The sequence below is a fragment of the Colossoma macropomum genome, unplaced genomic scaffold, assembly GCF_904425465.1.
Source record: "Colossoma macropomum unplaced genomic scaffold, Colossoma_macropomum, whole genome shotgun sequence".
Lineage (NCBI taxonomy): Eukaryota > Metazoa > Chordata > Actinopteri > Characiformes > Serrasalmidae > Colossoma > Colossoma macropomum.
In genome coordinates, this window is record NW_023494804.1 from 20,905,999 (window position 1) to 20,920,201 (window position 14,203).

At 37.0% G+C, this 14,203-nt stretch overlaps 1 protein-coding gene across 3 annotated transcripts in view; it reads left to right on the plus strand.

Annotated features, from left to right (window-relative positions):
• LOC118824818 (rab GTPase-activating protein 1) overlaps nt 1-14,203 on the plus strand; it is a 126,583-nt gene that overhangs the window by 104,019 nt on the left and 8,361 nt on the right. For all 3 annotated transcript variants that reach the window (XM_036595239.1, XM_036595241.1, XM_036595242.1), the window contains 3 exons: nt 3,795-3,905; nt 4,628-4,732; nt 9,927-10,010. In XM_036595239.1, the coding sequence (XP_036451132.1) occupies nt 3,795-3,905; nt 4,628-4,732; nt 9,927-10,010 (300 nt within the window). The remainder of the gene's footprint in view (nt 1-3,794; nt 3,906-4,627; nt 4,733-9,926; nt 10,011-14,203) is intronic.

Consider the following 14,203-nt stretch of genomic DNA (forward strand, 5'->3'; position numbering starts at 1 on the left):
AGCAATGCCTAGCTAGTGAAAAGTCATTGAGAAAGACTTAAGATGGGCATTTTACGTTATTTATACATTTAATCTGCAACGAGAAACTCAAACACTAAAAAGTCGCAAAGCTAAAGTCAGTTTCTTGTTCAAACTTTCCTGTTTCACCTTAAAATAGTGCAGCAGTTAGCTACGTTTTGGCACCTCAGGCCAAATTAAGCAATTAAGGTGGAATGGGTAAATTCGAACAAAAAGCTGGCGAATGAGAAACTGACTTCAGCCTTGTAAAAAGTCGAATGTTGTGAGACATTTTAAATGATACTGTGCAAATTTTTGAGGAAAAGTTTCCTGCCTGGGATGCGAGAAAAGCGGCTATAGGTGAGCTAAAGCTTAAAGCAGAGCAGAGTAAGTCTGCGTTTTCATTTATATTATATTTTTTAGCCTATGCTAGTATATTAGCACATACTGACACATATTTACAGCCAAGATGGTAAAATGGAGATAAAATATTGTGGCTCTCAAGATGGTTTGATTTTTGTTGAAAGGACAAAATGGCTCTTCTTAACATTTGGGTTTCCGACCCCTGTCCTAAACTTAAAAGGTTCCATATATGGGCCCTGCACTTTGACAATTTCGACAGTTCAGTTCTCATACGCACATAATCATGGTTCATGATTCCTCTGATTGTATCCATCCATCGTACAGCTGGTCGTCTTCTTCTACTTTTACCTTCATCTCTTCCAAGCATAATGTTCTTTTCCAGTTAATTTGTTCTTCTTACAATATGTCCAGATTAGTAGAGCTTCAGTTTGGTTGTCAGGGCTTTGAGTGAAAGGTGAGGTTTTATTTGGTCTAGGATCCATTTGTTTGTTTTCTTTGCTGTCCAAGGTTCTCCTAAAAGTCTTCTGAAAGCCAACACCAAAATTCAAAGGTTTTAATATTTTTCCTGTTACACTTGGTTATTTTCCAGTTTTTACGTCCATAAAGAACCACAGAGAAAGTCATAGTCTGGACAATTCTGATCTTTGTTTGTAGAGACAAATCTTTGCATTTACAGATCTTTTCAAGCCCCTTCTGCAGAGTTTTACCTGTCCAATATTGATATTTATCAGCTAACGGAAACCTTCATTTACTGTAGTGGTATCAGCTGATGCACAGGCTTTTAATAAAGAAAGGAACAAGTGTTATCATACCATCTCTGTCCACCATTTGATGAATTTGTATGATAATTTACCTGTTTATCTGCTTTTGCATGTACGTTGTGCGTGTGCGTATTTGCACAAATATTCACACAATCTTCTCCTGTGTGTTTCTTTGACATTCTGAGGCATTTTCTTTGTGTGCATCGTGTTTGATTATTCACGTAATCTTTTGCATGAGCATCCTTTGTACACAGTATTCACAGCTTTTGTGAGTGCGCTTGTTTGAAATACTGAGGCGTTTTATTTCATGCTCATCATTAATACAAATGTACGTTTGGGAAGATTTGTATAATCCATTTTTGCATGAGCACCCTGTGCACAAATATTTGCACAGTATTTCCGCTTGTGTGTATGTGTGTGCGATTGTGAGAATCTCACCTGCACTGCGACGTTTCTCAGTGAGCTGAGCTTAATTTGTGATGGGTAAAGTAGCGTGCTTCATCTGAGCCTGTTTTTCACCTCCTGCTCTAAAGAGCTTGAATACATTTCAGACCCTGCACCGCTCTGCCCCCTATTAGCATATGCGCTTTGTGGAAGTAATGAGCAGTAATCCAGGAGAAACCTCATCGCGGGCTCAGAGGAGAGCAGAGAGAGAGAGTTGGAGAGAGGCATGCTGATGAAATGATGAAATGATGGAGGGATCACTGATGAGTGTGTCCCTCCACTCAACTCTTAGCTCTGTCTCAACTCAGGTGGAATTAAAGAAATGATTTAGGACCTGTCAATCTCAAACAGATTAAAACACACTTACATAGCACAAGATCTTTGCTGCTTATGTGATTCTGCCACCATGTTTTGCATTTTTACCATTCATACTTGTGTATCAGTGGTCTTCACTGCAGATGTCTGGTGCCAGTATTCCAGCATTGAAATCACTGTTTTTGTTGCATCATGGAAAGAGAAAATATATTATCCAGAAATTCAGAGAAGTGCTGTAACAGGGCTGTAACTGTAATGTGTAATGTACTTTTGCTTCTATTTAAGATTTCATAAACATTACCTATACTTTGCTACAACGAAACGTGAGTGCGTTAAAGTGATTGTGTTGTGAAACACATGACTCAGATATATGGCTGTAACTAGGCCATTTACTCTTGCTGGCATTAGCTAGAACCCAAAACAACAAGAAGATACTTGTTTGTTCTTGCTGTCAGCTAACAAACATGTTGACACATCATCTAATGAGTAGAAAAAACTTTATGTAGGAGCTATTTAGCATTGCACTGTCTCAGTTACTCAAACACAGTGACCATTTTAGAATATTGAAATTCTATACAATTAAAACAGATGGTTCTTCACGGTGCCCTGTGATGGACTGGCGACCTGTCCAGGGTGTATCCTGCCTTCCGCCCAATGACAGCTGGGATAGGCTCCAGCACCCCACCGCGACCCAGAAGGATAAGCGGTTTAGATGATGAATGGATGGATGGTTCTTCACGTAGTAAGGACACTGGTTCTAAGTAGGACCATGAACACTCACAGAACCATTTGCATGCTTAAAAGATACTTTGTATTAGGAAATGGTTTCTTCATATTGATGGAGGATGTGTTTCATATGGTTCACTTTGTAAAGGGTTCTAAATAGCACCTAAAAGGGTTTGTGTATTGTTACAAGCTTTTCGAGTGTTCACCGTTCTATATAGAACCACTGTCTTTACTAAAGAACCCTGGAAGAACCATCTTTTTTTAAGAATGATAGCACCAGTTCACCAGTTTACTGTGTCTATGTATTATGATATGTTTAGAGATGCACCGATATGGGAATTATAGGCTGATGCCGGTATCTGATATTTTTTATGTAATTGATGCATAAACATTAAAAAACACTACAGAGAACTAAAGCTTTTTTCCTGTGAAGTTACAGTGCATTAAAATCAATCAAATACAAATTTTTAGCACTATAGCCCAGCAAAGTCTAAACATTCTGCTCTTCTGGGGTGCAATAACTACATCATCAAATGTTAGTTTGAAATATTGATCGAATCTAAATTTCTGTCTAATGCTGATATTTTTTTTCAAGCAAATATCTGCCAATACTGATGTGATCCCGATGTTAATGTGTATCCCTAGACACATTATCAGGCTTCTCTGTGCTCAACCAAATATACAACTTAATATATAATATATATTAAATATATAATATTAACTTTTACGGATATTCGAATATCGATTCGAAAATTATTTTACAGTGGGCACAACATTGTTTTTGTCTGGAGGGCAAAGGTCTTTAAAGGGCAAATAGTGATGGCACCAAAATGCCATGCACATGCTTGCAGACAGTTGTCGTATACAGTATATTTATTCCTGTATTTATATAAGCTTCTCCTTGTGTTTGGGTGCTACAACACACAGCCCTGTTGTGATGGGTAAAATCTGTTTATGGGCTCCATGTTCAGTAGCCTGAGAGATTGAATTGAATTGCGCTGAGTGTGTTAAATACCTCAGCACATATTTCACTGTTTTGGGTCAACTGTTAGTCAGGACTCTTCTCAAAGGTTGCTCTCTTCACTGCCATAGTTAACTATTACATAGACACTGTCACAAGATCACTGAGTCAGACACTCAAGCAGACAATACACACCACAATAACCCTGTCCTTGGTCTTGTCCACAGAGGGAGAACAGACGTCTACAGGAGGCAAACATGCGTCTGGAGCAAGAGAACGATGACCTGGCCCACGAACTGGTCAGCAGCAAAATCTCTCTGAGGAAGGATCTGGACAACGTGAGCTTGTCTTACTGACCTGTTTGTTTGTTTATCACTTCCTTTAAGTAGTCTATAGGAGAAACAGTAACAGCATCGTGTAGTACAGCAGCATTGGAGTTTAAGTTTATAAGGAGCTTCCTGAATTGCAATCCCTGTACTGAATTACAAATTGACCAGTGGTGTATTTTCTCTGCTGGTTTTCATTAGCCTTTATTTATTTATTTATTTATTTATTTAAACCCAAACCTCTCACTGTGTAGGCTAAACAAACACATAAAACAGACTAAAAGACACTATTACCATTCCAACATTATTGTGGTTTTAATGGGCCAAACTGACATTTTAAATTCTTAAATCAGTGGCCTATTTAATAAACATGAATTAAATAAAGTGCTGCATTAAAAGTAAGAGGGGGCTGGCTATTTAGCACAGGGCTTCATGCATTATTATTATTCTTTGACATTTTGGTGCAGGTGTAGCAGCAGCATTTACAGGTGTTTTAGAAGTTTAAAGGTTTGCACTCCTTCACTTTCTCTGATGAGTAATCAGGACAGTTAAGTTGTTCTTTCTGCAGCAGCTTCACTTTTACCTTGTTTTCCAGCAGATTTACTACTTCTACTGTGGTGACCTGACTGACTGTACGGTCACTTTGTTTTGATGTAATCAGGCACAGTTCATACTTATTTATGCATAACTTAATGGTGTAATAAAGACTGTGTGCCTGTCTGTGTATTCTTTAGGCAGAGGAGAAAGCTGATGCCCTAAACAAAGAGCTCCTCATCACAAAACAGAAGTTAATAGACTCGGAGGATGAGAAGAGGCGACTGGAGGAAGAGTCTGCGCAGGTCAGCCATTTTCTCTCTGCTTTTTCCCATCTTTCTGTTTCAGAATTGTTTTTAAGTCTGCCCTAACATCACCTCAACACTCAGAAGTGCACAGCACCTACATTATGTAAGTGGCTACATTATGTACATTATGTAACTGTATTGTGCTTCAGTACCAAAAGCAGTCCAGGCTGAAACATTCCTTATAACTTCACTGCGAAGGGGTGGGGCTAAACTCTTGTAAAGTGAATAGGTGGATATAAATGTAAATGTATTGTGTTTCATAACATCACAGAAACTGAATTCAAAACAGGCTATTTTGCAGCTTAATTTCCATACATTGACTGCTAAATTTTCAAAACTTCCAATTTTCCCTGATATGGGCCCTTTAAGCTTAAGTAAAAAAGTTACATTATTAGTCATGTATAATAAAGTAGCTTGCTACACAGTGACTAGTTTGAGCGTAGCAAATCCAATAATGTAGTTTTGAATTATTAAGTATATATGTATTTTGTTTTTGCTCTGACCTATCAGCATCTATGTCTGCCATATTTTTTTTTCTGGATTGAAAACAGATTTGGGTAGGCTCTGCTGCTGAAGTCTACATTTACATTGACTCGATCCTTCACCCTTCCAAAGGGTCATCTTACAAACTTCACTAGAACTTATACAGTAAATGGAACAGCCCTTAAGATGGTGTTGCGAAGGAGAGTTCATGGTACTGAAGTGTGCGAGTCTCCTTTTCCACACTATCACAGCCACTATTGATATTTTCTTTATTCCTATCTGCCTCTCTGTCATTAGAAAAGTTCCCCGAGGCTGAGATTGAATCACAGTGGACCGGCTGTGAGTTGTGTTAAATTGCTGCAGAATCTCGTGAGACGTTAGTGCTTTTATTAGTGGCACAATAATGCCTTTGGACAGTAGTTTCCTTAGAAAGAGTAAGGACTTGTGTACCAGAGGGGACAGCTGGGTTAAATATGTGTTCAAGCTGATATGGAAGATTTCCCCTGTGGAGAGGAAGGAAGAGTAAAGGAATGGTAAAGATTTGAAGAAAAAATAAAAAGAGCATCCTAACACAATCCTTAGCTAAGAAACCAAGGGAATATGTTGTTGCTGTCATAATAAAACCTAGTATCCACCACCCCGTCTATATATACAACAAGACAAACAAGTGATGAAGTGACTGTACATAATGTCACTGTCATATCAAAGTCTTTTATATATGTTACTAAAAGTTGAGATTAACTATTGTGTATAGTATTCATCATGTACATATCATGCAGACACATGAACATATATAATATGTACAAATTGGGAAAGAATCTGCTAATGTTACCTTCATTAGCATTACAGAGGAGTATATCATATTTGTAGAGTTTTACCAGTGCAGTAAAATGATTCATTTGAAATTATGTGTATCAGCATTAAAAATGCTTATTATTTTATTTTTTAAATAAATACTTGCTGTATGATTTTCTAGGTGGAAATACGTTAACACATCCTTTACAGAGAACACACTTCTGCACATTTTAATGCACAATTACAGTTTATTTGCTAAACTTTACTCATTGAGAAAAAATTCAAACATAAAATGTGGCCTGTGCAAAAGTTATGGCATGTTTTATTTTTACAAATACAGATTGTGGACTAAAAACAGCAGAAAAGTGGCATATTTAAGTGTGTTCTCTAAAGGATTTTCAGAACATGAACATTTTGTCACTTACAAAATCAAAGTAACATGTAATTTGACTGGGTTGTTTAATTTTTTTCAGTACAGCTGTAATGTTTAATATGCTTTAATAAAATAATAAAGTCATTTTGAACAATTTCTATACAAATGTCCACACACAATTTTAAGACTGAACCAGTAGATGTGGTCTGTTGTTCTTACAATAAAATCCTGCTACATTAACATATGTTAAAGTTGCAACCATCCATTTACATTAAATGTTTACACCCTGTTAAGGACAGCTGACATTTTAAAAGAGCGTACAAAAATAAATAGATAAAATAGAAGTAAAACTGGAAGAACAATTATATTGCAGTGTTTGACAGCGATGTTATGTAAAAGTTACCAGGCACCTGTACTTCTGACACCCTGGACAAACAGTTTTGTGCATCACTTGTTTGTCTCGTTGTAAATGCCAGCAGACCGTTTTGATGAGTATTTTTTTATGCATAAAATGTCCCAAACATTATCATCCTGAGGAATGTATAAGCTTCTAAAACATAAGAAATGAAAGCTTTTCTAAAAACATTTAGTTTCTATGGAAGAACACCAGCACATGCCTGGGGAGCCTGTGCACATTGAGAGTAGCTGTAAGAAGCACTTCCTGTTGGTTCGTCATGGTTCTTTGATGCAGTTTCTTTTCAGAATCAACAAGAGACCTCAGCCATGAAAGAGCGTCGAATACAGTTATGTAAAAATCCTTAATGCCACATATTGTCAGTGTAAAACATTGGCACAAACCTTTCTGCATAATGGAAATTTATTTTCTCGCCAGGACATTTATGCAGCTCTTTGTGCTCTGGTTTGGAAGCAGAAATGCGACTCTTTTTGCTGCTCAGTAGGCTGGGGAGAAAATTCTACTTTGCTTCTGCTAGTAGAAAGACCTATTCACTGAAAAAGTGTATGGAAGTTTATTGTGTGACAAAGAAGTTACATCATCAATAACAGTGTGTGATACTTTTGATCATGAGCAGTGCTGGGGCAATGTATTGCCTATGTCAGTAAGCGTATCACTCAGTTCATGCAAATTCAAACCAGTCCTTGCGATATTCACAAGGGCTCCTAATTTTGTCCAAGCATTGCACTATTTCTGCATTAAAAGTGTAAATAATTGAAGTGCTTTTGCAGTAATTGTAAGCATACATCCCAGGAAGCTGTGAATAAAGCAGAGTTCACATTTTGCAGCAAATATTTCAGCTAAAGATGAGGCAAACCAGTTCCTGTATGTTTTACACGAAAGCAGGATGGGAATTGTTTTGTATGGCATGCAACATTATTAAGGACCACAAATGAAAGTTGACAGTTGACTCACACTTGACCCGCACTTTTCCACCATAAAACTTTAACTTGATTTTAGTTGATTTTTCACTGCGTTGACTGTTAGAAATAATGTTAGATGCTAAATTCAGACTAGTCCAGAGTCAGACAGCACTGCTGGGATAGAGCACCCTATTTTATTACTTTTCTTCATCTTTCCGGAATGTGTGACTGGTGCTTATTTTGTTTCCTGTTAGTCATTCCATCATTTCAGTGTAAAATATTAAAGGGCCCATGTTTTTTCATGTTACTTGTATTTTTCCCTCCGAAATCCTTTTATGTTTCTGTGGCTTTATGTAACAAATTGAGTCATAATTCATTCTTCTGTGAGCATTTTTTGACCTCTTTTTATCCTTTAGAACTAAACAGGCTGATTTTGTTACTGTTATGTAAATTATGTCTGCTCCGATTGGCTGCCTTGAATTTTCATTCAAAGGCAGTCTAGGCTGAAACACTCCTTATAACATCTATGTAAATGTTCAGAGCTAAATGTAAATATAAATGTATAGGCCGAATGCGTGGATATTTGCGTCCATGTATGGTGTGTATGGACCGAAAGAACGATGTATTTTCAAGCTTTAACAGTGTTTGCAAAGAAATATACAGGCAGTCACACATTTCTACAGTTGTATTGCAACTTCCTGTAGCACAAAAAAGCAAGCGGCTGTACAAATTCTAAAATCAAGCATTTTGGTCCGAAAAATGACCAGAGAGCCCCAGAACTGTAAATGCTTTATAAGCAGCTGTCCTTGCCTGGCTATTTTGAAACATTTGATTCTGACTTAATGTTTTGGCTGTCTCTAAGGTTGATTTATTTAGATCTTTTAGTCTTATGAAGGCCCGCATTACTGATTGAATGGCATGATCCTTATGAGTGAACAGGGCCAATAACAGCTAATAAGATTTCTCATTTATGGTTGAATTAGTCACATTAAGCACATTTAGACTCCCGTGGCTGGCAGTGTTTCAGCTCGATGGTATCTAAAGATGCTGGCCTATTTACACCAGCATAAGGATAAGTTTTCTTGGCAGACAACGAACTAAGTCTTTCTGCCAAATGGTGTAAATGTAAATATGAGGTAAAGATGTGTCAGCAGCCATGTTGTGCTCTGCAGTCTGCGCTCTGTGTGTGCAGGTCTGATGGTTTTTCACAAGTTAATTGTTTCCATTTACCCATCAATAATTATGTACCTTTTCCTGTCGTTTGTTCATTTCCCATCTCTCCATTCTTCCGTGAAGTGTTATTATTGTTTCATAAACTGATTTGAATCCAGTTAGGCTGTTTAATTTTATTTAGGTAATTATTCATCTACAACTGAAAACATGTTGACAGTAGTGTTGGAATGTGTTTTGATTCTTCGCATTTTTAGTTGGTGTTCGTTGTTAAGCAGTGCTAATGCTGACATCAGGTTCTGTGGCAAGTATAACTGTTGTCGAGTACGTTGGGTTTCAGGGCACATATTGTGGCTTAAAATACTGTAATAATTTTATTTTATGTAAACTTCATTTAGTTTTAGCTGAGTTTTGTCTTATTGAACAGGTTATTTATCCATAATAAAAATTCCTTTTAGTTTTTATGTTTAGTGCTGTATGTTTAGTTAAAAGCATAAAATAAATAAAGTTTTATTTAAAACAAAAAACATAAAATAAATAAAGTTAGGTGTTGGCCAAGAAATTTAATTTTGGTACATCATTAGTTGATATTTATATACTAAACCATTTCATTATTTTTCCTTTTTTTGTAATAATGACTTTATTTTAATGTATACTAATTTGGTTTAACTGTATCTGTTTTTCTCCCTTGCTTTTCAGCCCTTATTTATTAATAGAAAAAATACATTAAAAAAGGCTGTCTCTGTCAAACCCCTAGCTAGGAAGAATAGAAAGCTACTCATACAGTTAAGGAGACATAATGTTGTCTACCTATGAACTTTATCATGCAGTATGTTATGAGTACATAACACAGTACAACGACTTTGAATTACAATGTGATGCTAAGAGGTCGAAGTCAGAATGTTCTGAGGTCCGCTGAGTGCCAGGGCAGTTACTGGGATGCATCCCAGTCTTGGGATGCATTCTTTTTTTTCTTACTCATACTGCATTATCTCTCTTTGCAGTGAATCTCGTGATCTTGTGTATAACTCTGTGATCTCTCTCTGTCCTCAGCTGAAGGAGATGTGCCGGCGAGAGCTGGACAAATCAGAGTCTGAGATCAAAAAGAATGGCTCCATCATTGGAGAATACAAACAGGTCAGTCCGCAGCATACATTTACACGCTCATACTAATAGTCATCTTGTGACACGGGACAGCCTGTCCTTAAAGGAAGTGGATGACCCTTCAAACCATCCACAGTTCCAGTTTGAAGCAGTGCATACTGCTTTTAAATGGCTTGTTCCACTGATGGCTCGCTTGATAAAACCAGCTACTGCTATGGTATGAATTTGTTTGTCTCAGAGGTACATTGAGTCTAAAGTATTTTTTACAGTCATTTACTGCTGATGCAGCAATGTCAGTAAAATCTCTAATGTTAACGCTAGAGGACGCCTTCAGCAACACTGGCCACTTATCCTCATGGGTCTCTGGAGCCTATCCCATCGGTCGCCTGGATGGGGAATCGAACCCAGGCCCTTCTTGCTGTGAAACAATGTTACTGAGTTATTAGAAGTAATAATTACTTCAGATAAAGCTTATTTTGTCCACTCATAAAACTAAAACAAAATGTTTTGCTTTTTAAATTGAAAAATCAAGCTGAGTAAATAAGACAAATGTGAGAAATTGTGATTAACTGCAGTTAAATAGTTTATTTTTTAAAACCATAGATAAAATGAATAAATATAAAAAAAACAAAAATAATAATAGAGCTTTTAAGCAATTAATACTAAATTGCTTTGGACACGAGCATCTGCAAAATGCTGTAAATGTAATAATAGTAATAGTTATACAGTTATTAAAATAAAAACTCAAGCATTTTTCCGAAGTGATTGTAATTAGGGTTAAGTTTAGCTTAGAGTTGTTTATTATTTGTTTATTTGTTTTTCTTTTCTAGCATTGCTGGACTGGGAGCAGTACAGTGTGAACTGTGCTCTGTAAAAATAGTTGTTCTCACATCCCTGTAGAGCTGCTTTTAATGGCCCTGCTGACAGTGTGATTCATATCCAGCACGATAATGGGGTCCTCAGAGCAGAACGAGTTACACGCACACACACACAGCTGGTACTGCTGCTTAACTGAGTACAGATACAACACTCACCCCAACAGATTCACATATATGAACATGAAAAAGAGGCAGGGAGAACACACAGCACATAATTAACTCAGGAAACAGCCAAGTCATCATGTTCTCTTGCCACAAGTGAAGCCTTTTGTTCCTCGTGTCCAGAGGCTCAGAGCTGCTGCTAGGCAAGCACACATACTGTTCCTAATGCTTACAATATTTTTTTTTTTTATTGCTTGGGACAGGGTATTACATTAGCATTCCTGTTCATATTTAGAGGCTTTGTCTTTTTAAACCTCAAATATCATAGTCTTAAATGAATTTAATCAGTGAAGGCCTTGAAATAGACCAGCTATTGGTTAATATATGAAAACTATTGAAAATGAATAGATTATAGTTGGTTTAGTTGAATGAGTCATAAATTTATGCTAGGCTTCCACGTCACCTCGTCTCAGGGCGCAACAAATTGCACAGATTAAAAGCAGCCATTGAAGCTGTAACAGCAGAGATGCCCTCGAAAGAAATCACGTGTGGGAGCATTTTAAATTATCAGACCACAAGAAAAAAGTGGTTACATAGAGACGCAACAAGTTTGATTAATCCTTTCAAAGATGTAAGTATCGCAATATTCCCGTTTGATAGGCCACATGACTGATGTAAATTCTTTTGCACTATCATCACTGTTAATTAATGCATCATTATGAAGTGCTAATATTTTTGTTTTTAAGAAATTATTTGAGAATGATTATTGTTTGAAAACAATAATGAGTATTCAAAGCTTTTAAAATGCTGGTCTGGCCAGCAATGCAATACTCTATTACTATCATTTGCGCGATAACAGAGAGCTGTTCACACACGAGTGGGATATAGACAATACAAACAATACACAGAATGTTTTAAAATAGGCAGAAAACAGAGAATAGGCCCAAAAGTGAGTACGTACCTTACTAAATATTCTTATGATTGTTTATAATCTATTTGAACATTCCAAAATAGATGCAATTGCAATTGCCAATGACCTCAGTTCTTTTTGATTTCACAATGTAAGTGAACTATAAGGTGGACTCAGTTTTCTTTCTGGTCCTTTTAGATCTCATTCAACTTCTTGTTCAGACCACAACTCCATTAGAACTCAGACCCCTTTCACACCACTCATGGTGTGCGCTGTGCTCGCAAAGTGGGCAGCATTTTCTAATAAATCTACCCTTTCAGGTGGTGAGAGGAACTACCAGACATGCCTGCTGCTCTCCTGTTGGCCACTGAAAATCGCTGAAACAATTGGCCAAAGTGCACCACGCAAAATTGGAAAAATGACCGCCGTGTTGGGCAGCCCTCAGATTGAAGCGCATGCCTGACTGAAGAAAATCCAGAGTCTTTTTTGTGTCTGGGCAGTGGACCCTCATCCATCTAAACCCTTATTATGTAAAGCCAGCTGTATTGTAATTCAGAATGAGAAGACTGTAAATCTAATGAGAATAAATATTCCCCGTATATACTAAAGATAGAGGAAAGTAGAGGTTTGGTTATGCTGTTACTCTAAATGAAGCTATGTGTCTCCATTACTGGCCTGGACCAGTTCTGTCACAAAAATCTGTTCAGTGGTTTGATTCATAAATGGTTGGAAGATGAACATGCTGGTGCCATTGATATAATGCATTCCCTCATATGAAGATGCATGAAGTGCAGTGCTGGGCTGTGTGTTTGATGATGTTGGGGGCTAAATGAAGATGTGTGAATCCCTCAGCACTGGCAAGTGGTGACATGTGTGCGGTCTTGAGGTTTTACCCCATTGATCAGCAGTTCTGGTCAAGTTCACAATTAGAATTGGATTTTTCATTTAAGCGTGAAGAGGTTTAAAGAGGGCCAGTGATTTCCCAGTGACACGGAGCATGAAGCATGGTTAATGCACTTAACCAGATGGAGACGGGGTGGTATAGTGAATCAAAAGAGAGAGAAAGGAAAAGAGATGCAAGTAGGGTTGGATGAGATTAATTTTCACGTGTTTCAGTATTATTGATGAACACAAATAAAAAGGAAAAAAGACAGTTTTTAATTTATACAGGGTATATGGGCTTCTCTCTGTGTTTAATTTGGAGGTCGTAGTTGTAACAGCATATTAAAAGTAACTGTACGTTGGTTAATCCCTTCAAAATGGTGCTATATTGCAGCCACCAAGAGAGAGAGATTAAAAAAGGGGTGAATTCTATGACTTACACAGAACACAGATGATGAGAAAAGTTACTGTGATGGTGCAAAAACAGTCTTTAAGGTGAATCTTGAGAAGACCAAAAGCACATTCTGCTTGAATATTTTAACTGCATAAAATTAAATGATCATGTACTCGGTGATGCCCCGTGCTCCCCTGGTCTGTTAGCCTGATTTAGCTGGAAAGGTTTCTTGCAGTACCTACTGATTGTCAAATATGTTATGCTTAAGTATCTTTCAAAGAAATCTTCTCCACTTTGTGAACACCATTTCCTTTGCAGTGAACGTTTTGATTGCATTTGTGCATGCCTTTCATCTCAGGCTCTGTTTTTAACTGGTGCTTTTTGCGAAACTCCAATGTTTTGTTATATCTGAGTCTAACTGGTGGATAACTTCTTTTACAGCACTCAACATGTTTACATAATCAAACAAAAAACTAATCTAATTGCAGATATATTTAGGTTGGATTGGTCAGGACTGTTGTCCCTGTTGTGATATCAGCTAGGCTTAGATGTAGAAGAGATATTATGGGGGAAAAAAAGCTTTATGAAAGTGCTGTGTGCTCTGATTGGAGGTTTGGGTCTTTCATGAAGAAACACTCCACTGTTTTTCCAACCTAGTCTTTTTCTGCCGCATCTGTAACATAGTTAATTACTATCAACCATGATTTAAGTTTTCCTTACTTACTTAAAAAAAAAAAAGAAAAAAATATTGACTTAAAACATGTTTATAATGGACGTTCTTGGGCATTTACAGACAGGTACATAATTTTGAACACCCCAGTATTACTTTTTGTTGATTTTCTGAGTGAAACAAATTTAACACATGCTCTACAGAGAAGATATTAAAATACTGCATTTCTCTGCAGTTCTAGTTTAACATATTGGGAAAAATAAAATGTAAAATGTGCCATAACTTTTGCCACAAATGATGTTTTATTAGTTTGTTTGTTTGTTTGTTTGTTTGTTTGTTAAACTCAGTAAATAAATAGGAGATGTGCACGTTTAGAGGACGTTAATTTGT